The sequence below is a fragment of the Metarhizium brunneum genome, chromosome 3 (assembly GCF_013426205.1).
Source record: "Metarhizium brunneum chromosome 3, complete sequence".
NCBI classification, from domain to species: Eukaryota; Fungi; Ascomycota; class Sordariomycetes; order Hypocreales; family Clavicipitaceae; genus Metarhizium; species Metarhizium brunneum.
The window spans coordinates 2,247,925-2,263,903 of NC_089424.1; the positions used below are offsets into that span (position 1 = coordinate 2,247,925).

The window sequence follows — 15,979 nt, forward strand, 5'->3', positions numbered from 1 at the left end:
CGTAGTAGTTGGCTCGAGGTTCCTCCATGTCGAGAGCACGAGCACACAGCTGGCTGGTGGGTTGCACCTTCTCCACGCAGATTTGAGGGGCTCCACCGAGGCGTGGCACTTCAACCCGCTTCAACTTCGAGCGGGGAGGACCGGCGATTTGCCCGAGCTTCACTCTGGTGCAAAGGTGAGCGAGGGCTTGCCGCTAAGGCGCCTCCTCAGAAATGCTGTTCTGCATCGATGTTCGTCTTTGCATGCTCTTGTCTTGTGCCGGCAGGGTGCTTCAGGCGAGTATAAGAGCCAGGCACTTGCTTCACCCTTGAGCCACACGCACTCTGTTTCAATACCCATCCATTCCCTTCGAATAGTCCATTTTGCCGACCAAGATGCCCCCCGCAGCCACCGGCGGCCTTTCTCTGAAGCCAAATATTGGTGTTTATACGAATCCAAAGCATGACTTGTGGATTAGCGAGGCCGAGCCTACTGCTAGGAGTGTTACCGCGGGCTCGGATTTGAAACCCGGTGAAGTGACAATTGCTATTCGAAGCACCGGTATTTGCGGGTGAGTTTGCATTTCTTCCGCCTTCTTTGTATTGCTTCACAGAAAACGTGCGTCCTGACCACATGGAACTAGCTCTGATGTTCACTTTTGGCACGCTGGCTGTATCGGCCCCATGATTGTGGAAGGAGACCACATCCTGGGTCATGAATCTGCTGGCGACGTCATCGCAGTGCACCCATCCGTCACAAGCTTGAAGGTTGGAGACCGTGTGGCAGTTGAGCCCAACATCATCTGCAATGCTTGCGAGCCCTGCTTGACAGGACACTACAACGGCTGCGAGAACGTCGCCTTCTTGTCCACTCCCCCCGTGCCGGGGCTTCTACGCCGATATGTCAACCACCCGGCTGTCTGGTGCCACAAGATTGGCGACATGTCATATGAGAACGGCTCACTTCTCGAGCCCTTGAGTGTAGCTCTTGCCGGCATGCAACGAGCCAAGATGCAGCTCGGAGACGCAGTCCTGGTCTGTGGTGCCGGCCCAATCGGACTCGTCACCTTGCTGTGTTGCGCTGCCGGCGGCGCTAGCCCCCTCGTCATCACCGACATATCAGAGAGCAGACTCGCTTTTGCCAAGGAGCTCTGCCCCCGCGTAATTACTCACAAGATCGAACCCGGCTCCGCTGAGGACACGGCAAAGGCCATTGTGAAAGCATTTAACGGAGTTGAGCCTGCCCTGACCATGGAGTGCACCGGTGTCGAAAGCAGCATCAGTGCTGCCATATGGGCGACCAAGTTTGGCGGCAAGGTGTTCATCATTGGTGTTGGAAAGAACGAAATCAACATTCCATTCATGCGCGCCAGCGTGCGTGAAGTCGACATTCAGCTGCAATACCGGTACAGCAACACCTGGCCTCGAGCCATTCGCCTGGTGGAAAGCGGTGTCATTGATTTGTCGAGGTTGGTGACGCATAGGTTCCCCCTTGAAGACGCCTTGAAGGCCTTTGAGACGTCGGCAGACCCGAAGAGCGGGGCTATCAAGGTACAGATTCAGAGTTTCGACTAGAACCGCCGTTGATGAAACTATTTGCATCGATTGTAAAGTAGAGAGTGTGGTGTATGCCGAAGTGAAGGTGACTTCCCAAATGGGAGCGTATATGGGTGCAAGGGACTGGCGTACAGGAGATGTAGCATGAGAACTTGAAAAAAACACGTTTTGGTGTATGAATGAATGCGTAGCACAACAATTTGTGTTCACATTGATAGATAACAACGCTTTTGGTAGCTCAGAAGGCTGGCAGCAGAGAACCCTGGGCTAGTTAGCAGCATTACAATACCACCACCTGGCTAATCGTGTAAGTTTCTATATCAATAAGCCTAGAATCCATAACGGAAGTCTCCGTGCATTCACGTGGCAAAGAAGCAAACAACCCAGAAGATACAAGATCAACTGTCAAGGTTATGAGAAAAGACTGACAGGACCAGAAGCACAGATAAGATAACTCCCAGAACATACTACCAGTCATCAGCAGACGGTAAAACCCCGTCTTTGACACCGCCGTTGGTTTTACCAGCCCTCCGAGGGGCTGATCAATCCCCAGTGCCGGACATATTGCCAACGCACAGGTAACCATGTCCACAGAAATCCTGGTCTCGCACTTATTACATATATCTCAAGATTGTTTGTTGCAGAAGACTCTATCAAGTCCCCCTCGACAACACCCACCACTCTGCGGTCCGCTTCTGGAACGTGGCACAAGAGCCAGTCAGATGAAACCCATCGCCACCTCCTCCCACAATCGTAAAACGGCACGTTGCGTGCCGCCCACGTCCCGCTGTATATGTAGGTAGTCCGTTCACCGCTGCGATCACGCGTTCTCAAGGCCCACGGGTAGTCCCAAGACAAAACAACCTTATAGTTGTCGGAAGTCAGCCGAGTGATGTTGCTCAGCTTGACCGCCGCAAACCAGAAGTTTTCGAAGACGGGAGCATTGGGGGAAACCGCTTCCATTGGCTTGGACGTTTTGGCTCTCTACAAGCATGGGGCCGAATCTAGTGGTGCGGCGATGTTTCCTATCCCATATTGCGGCTCACAGTAATGCCGTGGCGGCATTTTGTACGGTAGTGACGACGGAGAAGGTTTTAATGCCGTTATGCGGAGACAAGATTGCCAGCGCGCTTGCTGTTGATGAGAAGATGGCGGCATACTGGGTAATTTTTCACCTTGAACCAATGATGGTCTTTTTTTTTTCAAAGCTATGATAGCATTAGTGTTTCAGAGGTATCTGTATGCTTGTTCTTTTGCTGGGGGTGATTGTATGATTACACGGTGCAGGAATGATATGGGTGATAACAGAGCCGAGGTCATCATAACGCATTCATTCGCACCAGACCAACTGCGTGCGGCTAGAGAAGAGCCTTTCGTTTTGTGCACAAGCTGTATTGTTAAAGACGTTGTGATTGCTGCGGATACGATGCACATTTCGCCCATTCATCAAGACACAACAAAGTTGCAGGCTGTGAGCTGGGTGGGACAAGATCGAGTTGGCATGGCGTGCTTCCCTTTCGTATAACAGAATATATTGAATTAAAAATAGAGAATCATTCGAATCGCGAATCCCACAGCACCAATGTACAATGAGTAGAAACGCGCGTTCTCAGGCTTTGATACCGACAAAGTCAACTATTTGCTTGCGCCACGAGGCTCAGGAGTCGGGATTCAGGAACATGTGCCTGGCCAAGACGTATCCGAAAACAGCCTAGCGCCGACCAACCACGAACCATCCAATCCAATCGGCCAAGGAAACCACCTCACGAATTCTCCCGAGCTTTTTTTCTCCCTCAGCCAGAAACAGCCGACTACGAACGCCCCAAACCGCCGTCAATTGCACCCGCAGCGCATCAATCCGCACCGGAAGGTATCTCGTCGTCTCATCCCCGACTCTGCGAGCAAACCCTCTCGTCTCTCGTCTCTCCCGACCGCGCCGCACCGCACCGCACAAACCGACACACCATGGCCATGTCGCTCGCTCGCCCCATGATCCGCTCGCCGGCTCTGCGGATGGCATCTCGCCGCTTCGAGAGCACCGCTGCCAGCAAGGCCAGCGAAGCCGCCAAGGACACCGCCTCCAAGGCCCAGCAGGGCCTATCACGCGTCACCAGCGCCGCCGGTCCCGCCATTGCCGGCGCTGCCAGAGGCGTTGGCAATGCTCTGGGCAGGATTGGCGGCCGTACCGGACGTCTGATTGCCTTTGTTGAGCGTGAGTGTTTCGCCTCTTCAGCGCATCGTTTTTTCCACAAGCACCGTTAGGGCGGTGCCATTGGGGTGTTTGTTTCGATGCTAACGTCTTTGCTAGGCCAAACCCCCTTCGTTGTCTACTACTCCAAGGTCGGCGCTGAGGTTGCCAAGCTGGTCTTCCAGGGCCAGAAGATGAGCCCTCCGTACGTAGCCATGCACCCCCTCTGCCCAAGCAAGCCATTGAGCGTGGGCCTCTAACATTGAATGCGATGCAGCTCCGTGGCCACTTTCCAAAACACCTACCAGACCCTCTGGCGATCCTTCCAGCGAGGCACCCTCTTCCAGACACCCCAGAACATCCTCCAGCAGGCCCGCAACCTCAGCAACGCCCAGCTCGCCACCGCCGGTGTCGTTGCCGCCGAGTGCGTCGGTTTCTTCACCGTCGGTGAGATGATTGGCCGCTTCAAGATTGTCGGATACCACGGCGAGACCGCCTCGCACCATTAAGCAAGGCACATCTGCGTGATGACGAACAACAAACTGGGGAGGGGATCCGACAGTCTTCCCTTTAGCGTGCAGCTAGGGGAGGATCAGGAAAGATGGGTATATGAGCGCAAAAAGAAGCCGAGATAGAGATGGACGGGGGGAATAAAATAGACGTGAGGATAATTCGTTGGTCGAGGCTGCCTTTTCTTGTCCCTGTAGATAGGACGAACAGTTTGGGCGCGTCCGTTTTCACTTGCTGCCCGGCCTTGGGGAATCCGACGGCAGCGACAAACACCAATGTGTTTGAAGTTTTTTTCTTTTGTCATATTGTACATCAGACGCATTATCATTACCACGGCGGTTTCCGTCCGGCGTGGCAATCAACAGGAACTGACATGATGATATCAAGGACATGTGTCTTGCTGTGGCTGTATTATCCGCGGGTTCACTCGAGTTCCCGTAGCAGGGGTGACATGTTGATGCGGCATCTGGCAACTACTTAGACACGGCTCCAAGAGACCATACGCTGCGGCCACCACATTGAACATTTTGAACATTTCCTAGTAGCACAGCAACCTGCAGCCGTATTGTGGAAGATACTAGGTGCCTTGAATACCTGACAGGTACCCGTTGGCAACTAAGTGGACTCAAGTGCTACTTACTTAAGTACTTAGACTTTAAGTGGCAAGACCACTTGGTCGCTGACGGGTAAACAAGAACCAGACCAGACAGTTGATATACGGCGCCACCCGAATACGGAGTACTGACTAAGGCACCTAGTACATATCACTACTTAAGTACTTAGTAGGTAAGTACTTAACGTTACCGTCCAAACCAACGGGCCAGGCCGCTCATTGGCAGACTACATACTTACTACTTTAAGTATGTATATCGGAAAAAAGTAACCTCTCATCAAAACGGACCGGCATCACTCAAGACGCAAAATCAAACATTGGCGCCGTCAAGCCTTGTACAACCCCCAAACACGATCCAAACTGTCGTGCCGTGGCTGGAATGTGTCCACCATGGTATGGTGGACGGGCGCTGAAGCCCGACAATTACATGTGCGCTATTAAAGCTTCTACGCCTACTCCCGACAACACGACGCAGCGTTTAAACTCGAACACTTGTGCCCGGCCGTCCTCCATGTGCCACGGCCTTCCAGCAACGGAAAACGGAAACTTTTCAATCAAAGTGAGCTCTGGGCAAGCTCCCATCGGCATTGGCACCTCGGCACTTGATCAGCCGCAGACGCCGCACATGACGCATCCAACGCACAAAACGAGGCCAATGGTTCATGCCTGTCTCAACACCCGTCGTACACGAGGCTCGGTGCTGACATTACTGCTCCCTCACTATGTACTTGTCTGCAGCCCGTTGCTGGCTTCTGACCCTGGTCGAGCAGCGGGCGTGCACCCCAGCTTTCCCATTGTACCACCAGACGGCATAAGGCGAACCAACTAGTATCCATGTAACTACAAACTCTGTACATTTTTGTGCAAGTAATGACTATGTACATAACTTGCGAAACTTCCTGCTCCGTCGTCCGGCGCCTTAAGCCATTCGGCTGGGCCTGGCGGCAAATGGAACCCCTCCGGTAACCCTCTTGAAGCCAGGGATAACCGATCAAACTCCCAAACATTCAACATAGACCCACCGTCGCAACGCCTGCAACCCTGCAACCCTACCATCATAATGCTACATCCAGTCTTGGGCCCGAAATCACGTCCGCTTTGCCTGTACACTGCCCCTCCCTTGTCCTTATTAACGATCCGGCTCTAGAATCTGCCGTCCAACAGACACGTGCGCCCAAAATACCGGCCAAGAAAATCAAAAACAAAAAAAAAAAAAGGTGCCAGTCGAGCGTGCGAAGTGAACGCCCACGAGATTGGTCGCGCTTTGTACACTTTTGACCATGAATCAATGGGGCAATTCTTGCATTTGCCCTTCTTTGTCTTTATTCCGTGCTCCTGCCGCTTTGTGTCTGCGTTGAGGCTCTGGCTCGGTCCTCTGGATTCCAGGGTATTCATGGTTGTTCTCCCGTGCGGCCATCTTTCCCGCAGTCCCGGGAGACATATGTTACTTCAAAGTAGCTCTTTGCGCCCCTTTGCGTCCTCTTCTTTGAGTATTACGGGACGCTTAATGCTCTTCTTCAATGTCACACGGTCAAGACTTGGACAAAGGTATCGAACTACAATGGTTACACAGTAACAAGGAAGGTATCACGAGAGCCCGGAGTCGGACTTTAGCGACGGCTGCCTCAGGCCTCTAGGGCTCTCCGACTTCTTGGATTTGTAGAGACCTCTGACCCCTCAAGGCTTTTTAAAAAACCAAGGACCTTTGATACTTCAAAGTCGATTATTAAATTGATATATAAACCATCCGTTCCAAGCCCAGTCACGCTGCCCTTGTCACATTCAACTAAAGTCTCAAATTTCATGCCACACTTAACAAGAGTGCACCTAAAACACCTGGATCGTCGGCACCAGATACATGTATTTGGCGTCTAGTCGCAGCGAGTCTAGGCAGCCTGCTCTGGTCTGCTCCCAAAAGTAACCAACAAAAGCACGTGCTAGAATTCGCTCTCCAAAGCCGTCCACAGGCTTCTACCAGCCCGCACATCGAAGAAAGTAGTATTGGTAGCTCATGTGCCTGTAATATTTGCTTGTTCGTTGATAGCTGCCTTGCGGGCTTTGCAAACCGACGCTCGTTCCGGGGGCGGGGGCCTGCTGGTGGCCATATCATGATAGAGGCGTAATTTGAACAATACAATAAGATTATGGACAAAAATAGCGGGGGAAAGGGTATCATATGCGGCACACACTGCTGTTGATCACTTGCTTGACTGGGATCTGTACCGGTACCCTTCACCCAAGGTCCGCCCATAGCTCCTTATTAATAATAACAATAAAATAAATACGTTGAAACTAAAATGGGCCTCGGACTACTCATTTCGTGACATATGAAACAAGTATCTGTAATTGTAATTGCTGTAGTGTATGCTACTTTTTGTTTCGTTGTATGAAGTTTCGACGAAAGGCTGCTTTATGCAGCTCCCTCGTTTACATCTGCTCCTATAAAGGTCCTGAACAACTCGGGGTAATCAAAACTTTGGTTGTGTGATGCCGTAATGCCAACTTGGTTAATTGGATGGTTTTCGTGCCAACCAAATATGCCTGGGTAAAATGTTGATTAGTATCGTCTCGGCTTGGCTCTTTTGTCAATGTATTAACAGAGAACTTACACATTAAAGTAGGTGCGAAGGCGCATCTCCAAACTCTCATAGATGGCTCTCTCACATATGGCACGAACTTCATCCTCCCTCATGCCCAACCCTATTATCATAGGCCACAAACTCATGCCTTCGACCCCACGAGTAAAGCACATGTTGAGCCATCTCGCACCCTCCCGCTTATGATATTCGGGCATCCAGGGTGACATGTAAAGACGAATAGTTTTCTCCTCGACATTGGTAAATCCAACATCCTCAATTGTCTGTCGAATCGCAGCTCCATCGATTCTGCCATTGCGGCCCAACGTTTCTAACCCTGTCATATAAAGGTTTGACCACTCCTCGAGAGCCGATGGCGAGTCTGGCATGCCGTTTCCCTCTTTATCTACATCATTTTCATCCCAACGAGGCACCCATTCGATCTCAACATGCTCTAGATACCCCGAGCCAGGGAGCAGGTGACTGCAACATTGTGAGTTATACCGAGCAGAGAACTAGGGGTTATGAGGAAATGGTTTTCTTTTCTTACTTGTATATGTTGCGGTAAATTTGCGGCCACAGGACAGTGTGGATGCTCCCAAAAAGCATTCGAATATGCACTAAATCGCAACGCGTCATCAAAGAGTCCCAACATGGATCCTCAATGTCAAATTGTACAGGCGTCATCCCAATGGGAACGCTTCTCCAGGTTAGCTGTGAGACTGCCATAGTATAAAGGTTGGTACGTACTATTGGGGCTGAAATTTATGAAGGTCCACAGTCATGATCTCCGACTGCTGACCGGTTCTGCTATATGATCAGGACATAGAAAATTCTAATAGAAGCACATAACTAACCTTTCCGCAACATGAATGGCCCATATACCACTTCCAGTGCCTAGATCCATGATTCGAAGAGGCCGGTTTTCGGCCAGCGGAGCGAGATAAAGTTCATCTTGTTGGACAACCAGGAACAATTTGTGAACCATATCCAATCTGCTACTCTCTTCCTAAATAATCGAGTTAGGAATTAAGGAGTAAATATATGAGTACGAGACAGCTAACATACATCATCAATCGGAAATAGATATTTCCCAGGTCGCCATGATGCATAATATCGTCCATACCGTACAAAGTAGTCTTCTTTTTTAGCTCCATCGCATCTGCAAAGGTATTGTTAGTTATAGTCACCTTACTGAAAGCATCAAGAGTTTTGAGGGGCATACGGATTGTGGGACATCTTGCCCTCGTTGCCCGAGCAGAGCTGGCCGCTGAGACAACGCGAGAGTCCGGCGGGAGGCACTGAGACGTAATTTTTGGCTGGAGTCCCAGGGTTCGACGGGGAGACTTGATTGCGGTTTAACTGTTGTCGATAACTTGGTTTCGTGGTCTGACGAGTCGTCTTACAGCACTATAACCCAAATGTTAGAGACATCATCAAGGTAAAAGGCAAGGAACTGTTCAAGCCGAGAGTAATGACAACGTATGGGAGATAAGTAGAAAAGAAGACTGCCTCTAACATGTCCATGAGAGAGACCATGACTTCTAGAGTAAAGACATGTAACAGGATTATCTGTATCGGACTGGGAAAGCGAACTGAAGGAATTCTACTGGCAGCTTGATTCTTGATGACGCGGCAAACAAGGAGGAGGAAAGAGTGACAACATAGCAGATGGTGTGAGGGAGAATGTCCTATGCATGAGAGTCCCCACAGGATAAGAGGTGCAAAGTCAAGGGTTTAGGAGGACGAGATGCTTGACTCCGACAGAGAGTCTTTGCCAACGCATCTGCATCAAAAGGCGCTCAATACTGAGTTTGAGTTCGAATTGATACAGCAAATCGGGCTCGGTGGGTTCAAGAGAGAAGCAAGTGTGAGGGAATGTAAGGATGGGAGCTGGAACAAGAAGTACAAAACCACTTACATGAATATAACAATGTTGACGACTCCAATTGGAGTGAAGCCCACTCAATAGACGAGTGTTAGACTGAACTGATAGAAATGAAGCAAGTGAGAGACTTGCGCGGCACAAATGGCCGAGTGCGAGGAGAGGCCTGTAAGTCTGTTGGGATTCCTAGACGATACAACGACGACTTCTCCGCTAATGAAACCGCCTGGTTCGCTTTCCTCTCCTCAACGAGTATGCGACACGGGTTGCCTTGTTTTGGTGTGTCCTCATGTAGCTGTAGCCAGGGATGCGAGGTGTTCCGAGAGAGACCAAAATATCGTGGAAGTGATGACCCCCAGAACAATTGTTCCAGTGCAGGACACGGGATTGGTATGAAGGAGGGCTTGTCTTGTCTGCCAAGGTCGGCAATCAATGTGCAGAGAGATTTTCCAAGCACGGAGCTAAAAGGCGGAACAGACAAACAAGAAGATAGGGACAACGAGAGAGGCGTCGAAGGCCCCAAGGGGCAGAGTAGCGGGTTATGGGATATGGGTTGTGTATGTATGTTGGTAGAATAAAGCCGTAGGCGAAAAGAGTTTGTGAAGTTGTGATGGTGAAGAGAACCAGAAAAAATAAAGTAGAAACCGGCCGGGGATGACGCCTTTTAATATCGGTTGGTGAGGTTTGAGCGGTAGTCTGTTGTGTCGTCAGGGCGCGAGAGGTGTGCGTGAGAGACGAAGAGGCGTGTGTGTTCTGTGGTTGATGCAGATGTGTGCGCTCAATGTGTGTGGTTACCTGAGGGCGAGGCCAAGTTCAAGTTGGGTTCGGCCAGAGGCCAGACATACCTGCCTAGGAAAACAGACTTTGACAACAACAGACAGGCATAGGGTCCAGATAACTTGCGGAGTCCTGGAGAGCTAGAATCCTACTCGGGCAGAGTCCCGACCAGTCGACCTCTTGTGTCGCCGGGTTTGGAGTGAAGGCAGCTCCTGTTCACTCGAGGTACTCAAGCTGTCGGTCCTGGGAAGGGCGGCGAAGCGCACCGAAGGGCACCCCCAGGCCTTCACCTGGCGGGCACTTGGCGGATTGGCAGTGGCAACCGGCGGCTGACGCCAACTGTGGAAGGCGCACTCTGGTCTTGCCCACGCACCTACCGATATCAATAACTGCGCCTGCAGTTTTGCGCTTGGCGGGCGCCGCTGCTAGTACGAAGCACGAGCTCGCTTTTGCAAGTGGGTGTGTGGGCAAACGACAGACATTGAGCATCACGCTCGACGGCGAGCGGCCGGGTGGGCAAGTGTGTACACTAGGTTCAAAAGTTATCATGGAGTTGTTCGAAGTAGGGGAGCTACAACAGCTGCAAGAATTTTGCCGTTGGTGGCCAGCGGTGCTGATATTATGCTCCAGTGCTGCACTGGGCTTGAACATGCGCGCGTGGATCTGACACGGCACCCGGGCTTGGGCTGCCCAAGTCGGCCAACGTACCTAATGTGCAAGTCTAGAGGTCGAGGGCTTGTCTAGCGGGCATCGGGCGCGTCATTGGACTTGGCTCGACATGGCATGAACAAGAACGCCTCGCTTGGTATGGTGGTCAGTGGCGGCTCGCCTTGGGCGTGTCCAGAGTGAGTGCTCCAGTACCTACCCACCTAAGGTACTTGGTAGGAAGTTCTCTGCCTGAAAAGCATGCCACGGCAAGTAGAGCGAGAATAGGGCATGGAGCATGGTGCACTTGATAGTATCTGGAGCTGGAAACACACCACATGAACTTACCTCCCTAGGTACCCAGGTACGGAGTGGCTTATGCATATACGGAGTATGGAGCTTGACATGGACCCCTACAATGAACTTGAGGCGGTGGTGCGCCGTTGGGTCAGATGTCAACTTCAAGTTGGCGCCATCCACTGACAACGGCAGACCACGCGACCATAGTCACACCTCCGAGACCCTTACTTACCTAGGCATCCATGGACGGGTGTGCGTAGACCGAAGTGGTGAACAAACGAGCCAACAGTCGCAACAACATTGAACCCAACAACAACGCGAGATGCGGCCGGTGAATTTGTAGAGGCCACGACGATTGAACAGGCAAAGATTGGCACATGTGCAGGTTGAACTCACGCTAGGGTCGAGGCAAAGTTCAACTGGAGTGCAGCACCCACGCTCAGTACGCATGGTGCCAGTTCTCGGGAAATCGAAAACTGAACAGAGCAGATATCAAAGATATCAAATCAATTCTGAGTCCCAACCGCCCATCCATTCCTAACGCAGCTGGGTGCCCAGGAGAGTGCTCTGTGCAATGCCCAACTCTCCTGAACTCGACACCGGGACAGGCGACAAGCGATAGACGACAGACGACAGACGACAGACGACAGACATGGGAGACCAAGCAACCAACAAGAAGTAGCTTTATTAGACCAGGCATTGGAATTCGGCCAAGTTTCTCAAGCACGTCAAGTGCGAGAGATTAGACAGCATTGGCCAGCAATTGACCAACTTGGTGTATAGACGACTGTCTGCGTACGATGCCTAGTTGTAAACTTGTAACATGCGACGACGCCATGTAGCTCTCGACGGCAAATCTCCCCGTATGTATGTACGTGTCCGAAGCTCCGTGTCAATGTCAATGTCGCAGCGTGATCCCTTGACAGTTGGTTTGCCAGCCACCCGGTGCCTCGACGCGGTTTCTCACCCTTGGAATTGGGTTCTTCTGGGATCTTGAGGCTGGACCGAACCATCCCTGGTGGATAATATCCGGTGCCCATTTGGCCCCCAAGGTCCAAGTGCCCTGTCGCAAAATACATTAGTACTTAACGTATTACTACTAATACCTCGGTGCTCCGCTTCGTTGTCATGGGCGGCCTTGACTCTTGAGCAACCCCTGCAAGATTGGAGAAGAAAAGCAAACCATCCTCGCTTGCCCGCGTTCCCGCCCGCCCGCCTGCTCAGGAGACCCTGGTCTTATCCCCTGCTCATTATCGCCTTGTCGCCTGCCGACCTGTCGCTGTGTGCAAGGCACCGGACGCCTCATCACACAGCTAGCTTGTTGCCCCTCCCCCCTGCTCCCAGATGTGCTCTTAAAAAATTGCCGCCTCCGTCACGCCCGCGTTTGGGCTCGCGTCAAGGCAAGGAAAAACTTACTGGAGGCCACCGAGTGGTAGGGCATGAATTGCAACTTGCTTCAAATTCTCTTAGCCGCTATTTGTCGCCGAAGTTCCCAAACCAATGCAACCCACTCGACGTTGGATGTTTGTTGAGCGGACACTTTTATTAGCTAGCCCTAGAGTGGAGGACGAGCTCGAATTCGTAACACATGTTTGTGTTGTCTGCCAGGTATGTACTTGGCTGGTCTCCTAGCTTCCCTATGAGGTCAATACTGTGCATAAGAAGCATGTCGAGAGTAGAACATGACGTGTGCCTGCCCACTGTCCATCTGTGAATTCTGGTCGAGCGGCGTGTCTATTGCAGAGTGCCGCCAATTGGAGGCTTGCAGCAGAAGAGATTACTATCAACGATATTATTGATGAGGTGGGGGATCCAAGCTTAGTTCGCACAGACCCTGGAGCCATCAAATGCAAGAAAGCATGGGATGTCGTGTAATGGCTAGGCAGGATGGTAAAAACACTTGACCAGGGCGGGGGACGGAAACCTGAGAGCTAATGGAAGTTGCCGTCTAGGGGGCCCTACAGTCTGGAGGCTGCGAGAGCATCGCCGCTTTGGTAAAGCTTCTCCGTAACCCTAGCGTTAAATTTCGGAATGCAACTTGACTTACTCACAGCAAGGTGCTTAAGTGTCAGAAGCATCATACTCGATAAACGAGTCTGCAAAGTCTAGTGGGCCGCTCCCGTGACCGAGGTGTTGTTGTGACTGTGATGCCGCGACTGTCGCCGCGACTGCCAGGAACATTGAATCATGATGCAATCAATGCCTAGCGGCTGCCTTTGCCCTACATATGCAGCCAGCGTGCAGGCAACATGCGCCCCGTCTCACGCCCCGCACCCCCGTTCTTCACCCTCTCTAACCTCATGTCTCCTGCATCCGTATCGATCTTTTATTCCAGAATGCGCCTAGCAATATCACCCTGGGCTCTGCACGCCTGTGAAAACTCATGTATGTATGTACCCCCCGCTGTTGTGCCACCCCAAAACCCTCTGGAGGTTTTCGAATGGTGTACTCTGTACCGCAATCTCATCTGCTGCGCCATGAACCCGACTTGCTGACTTGCTTGGCTAGGGCTCTGGGCCATAATCTCGGGCTCTGAAGTCCCGCCACGTCTGACACGGGTCACAAAAAAAAGATTTCTGTATGGTTGTCATGTCACAATGCTATTCCGTCGTATACCCAACTTCGATATTGTGAGCACCATCGGTGGCGCGCGGCAGGGCAGACGCCATCGCACTGTGCTATCGACGCCACCAACCATCAACACATGGTGTGTATGTAGGCTGGGACTGGGTATGGGCGCTTCCTCCACAGCCTTGCTAATGCGCTGGGTGTTCCAAGTAACGAATGTTTGGTGGGCGAGGGAGGATAGGCTTGTGCTATCGGGGCCTCTCGATTTACACCACTGTGATAGGGAGCCAATCACTCATCCACCAGACGGCTTGGGAGAGTCCGGACCACCCGTCGATCAGTACCATCCGCGCCATGCGAACCCGTGGCAGGCCCGCGGAATAGTACATATGTCTTGCCCAATAGTCTTCAACATCAGCATCAACCCAAAGATTGGTCCAATGTGACCCGTAGCGGGAACGGTAAAGGGCCGCTGCCGCCGGCCCCCACTGAGCTGTTGGGCCGGTCTTTTGGAGGACGACACCGGCAGGTATGCGATACACTTACTCGAGAATCTGTCACGATTGGGGTTGATTGCACGGCAGCCGGACTTAACATACATAAGCAATATCAGTCACGGATCACACTGGCTTGTTATTGCAGTGCTCCTGAGCCGGCTTTCTTCTCTCTGCGTGACAACACACTAATATGGGAGCGAATAGATGAAGACCAAAGCCTCATTATTAAACTTGGTACGGAGGGAGGTGTTCAACAGGGAACGCGAGTGACGATTGCACTAACTTTCATGACTTTTTTTTGGCGACCCTCTCGGGGTGAGGGATCCAGGCCATGACATACTAGGCGCGGCCAAATTTGGACCGACGTAACCGTCTATCTATCGCTCACAAAAGTAAATCACTGTGAAACAGAGATGCGCAAAGAACTATGCTGCAATATGTTCAGCTTGCATCTGAGCCCCTTCATTACGATGAGACTATCCATATTTTTTTGGCAAACGTATGGTGCCACTAATAACTCATGTCAGTGCCACTTGCGTCGCGTATCGGCTCAGGCGAAGGAGGCCTTCAACGTTGGTCAGTGGGATGTCCCTGGTGTTTGTAAATTGCAGGCTCACTTGACGTTGGCTAGCCCCAAAACTATATACTAGTACCGCTGATGATAGCCACAATGGTTTGTTGGCGGTTGTCCTTGCCGTCGTTATTATTGCTAGTATTGTTATTTATTAAAAGGTCGAGAGCCAACGCTCCTAGGGAGATGTATGTATGTATGTATGATACTGGTTGATGTTAGTCCATCCTGGTCTGCGATCCGCCGCTATGTTCCACAATGGCGCGCGGCAACACCCTCGCACAAGCATCCCTAAAAACCACACCCGAGCGGTTGAGCCAACTCCACATCCGTCCATGTCATATGTACTGTAGTTCCCCAACATGTACATTGATACTGCTAGCCACGGTGCTTTCTTTCAGACACGGATACCGGATGTTCTGATGTTGGGGTACGGAGTTAATGAGTGTCGCACAGTTAAGGAGGTACAACACAAAATAGTGTGGTGTGGCCTTGCCCTTCTTTCGGTGCGATAGCACACTCCGGTACCCACCCAGTCAGGTACTTAAGTACCTACTAGCAGGCAAGCTCGGCAACTATTTCATATTCGGAAGGAACGTTCGAATTGATGGCTCCACCTCGCTCCTGGGCCAATAACCTGCCGTGCTTTTTTTATTGTGTGAGAAATTGCAGCTCTCGGCCAGGTGACTTCAATATTCAACTCCGTCCTGTGCAATTGCTATTTGATATCTTTCAATTCCAACCTGGTACCGCTCACTTTCGTACTTCTGTCACCTTACTGACGTCCGGCAGCACGCCTTCATCTTGCAATGCAACAGTTGGCTACCTGTTATCTTCATACTGAAAGAAGCCTACCCGAGGACGTGGCCAGAACAGAGATCCCAGGTATGGCTGCAGACACCCCGACCCTGGTCCAACTTTCCAATGACACCCTTCCACATTGTGCATCGTTGGGTAGAATGGTCGCGGACGAGGTCATGCAGGTCAGGTTTTAGTGCTCAACAATACTGCAATTCGCTATTGGCATGTGTGCCGAACAGCGCAATTCTCGTGTGTTTCACGCCCATTTTGGAGGCCCTGAAACAACCCAAAACTTGACCACTATCTACGCCCGGCCAACGACCAAATCCGTCCTTGGAGAAAATGGTTACCACCACAGGTGCACGCAGCACCGAGAGAGAGGCAATACGTCGATCCATTTCACAGTTACATCTATGCCGGGGCGTTGTTCCCCGCCGAATTCTGTGCGGCCTTGTCTTGAAGACCGGCTGAATAGTACTTCGGTCAACTTTGAGACGCATCAAGCGGCACACC

General features: G+C 51.5%; 4 protein-coding genes across 4 annotated transcripts; 2 read left to right on the forward strand and 2 right to left on the reverse strand.

Annotated features, from left to right (window-relative positions):
- Nucleotides 1-374: 374 nt before the first annotated feature.
- Nucleotides 375-1,553, forward strand: lad1 (L-arabinitol 4-dehydrogenase; the record flags this gene model as incomplete). Its single annotated transcript, XM_014689027.1, has 2 exons — nt 375-550; nt 623-1,553. The coding sequence occupies 2 exons, from the start codon at nt 375-377 to the stop codon at nt 1,551-1,553; spliced, it is 1,107 nt and encodes a 368-aa protein (XP_014544513.1).
- A 1,947-nt stretch (nt 1,554-3,500) lies between these two features.
- Nucleotides 3,501-4,232, forward strand: ATP20 (ATP synthase subunit g; the record flags this gene model as incomplete). The annotated part of the gene is made up of 3 exons (XM_014689028.1): nt 3,501-3,747; nt 3,844-3,928; nt 4,001-4,232. 3 exons carry the CDS (start codon nt 3,501-3,503, stop codon nt 4,230-4,232), a joined length of 564 nt encoding a protein of 187 aa, XP_014544514.1.
- Nucleotides 4,233-7,451: 3,219 nt separating this feature from the next.
- Nucleotides 7,452-8,661, reverse strand: laeA_3 (Secondary metabolism regulator laeA; the record flags this gene model as incomplete). Its single annotated transcript, XM_066130679.1, has 5 exons — nt 7,452-7,905; nt 7,973-8,122; nt 8,280-8,431; nt 8,491-8,584; nt 8,648-8,661. 5 exons carry the CDS (start codon nt 8,659-8,661, stop codon nt 7,452-7,454), a joined length of 864 nt encoding a protein of 287 aa, XP_065986911.1.
- Nucleotides 8,662-13,090: 4,429 nt separating this feature from the next.
- G6M90_00g059450 (uncharacterized protein) lies at nt 13,091-13,210 on the reverse strand (the record flags this gene model as incomplete). Its single annotated transcript, XM_066130680.1, has 1 exon — nt 13,091-13,210. One exon carries the CDS (start codon nt 13,208-13,210, stop codon nt 13,091-13,093), a length of 120 nt encoding a protein of 39 aa, XP_065986765.1.
- Nucleotides 13,211-15,979: the final 2,769 nt, after the last annotated feature.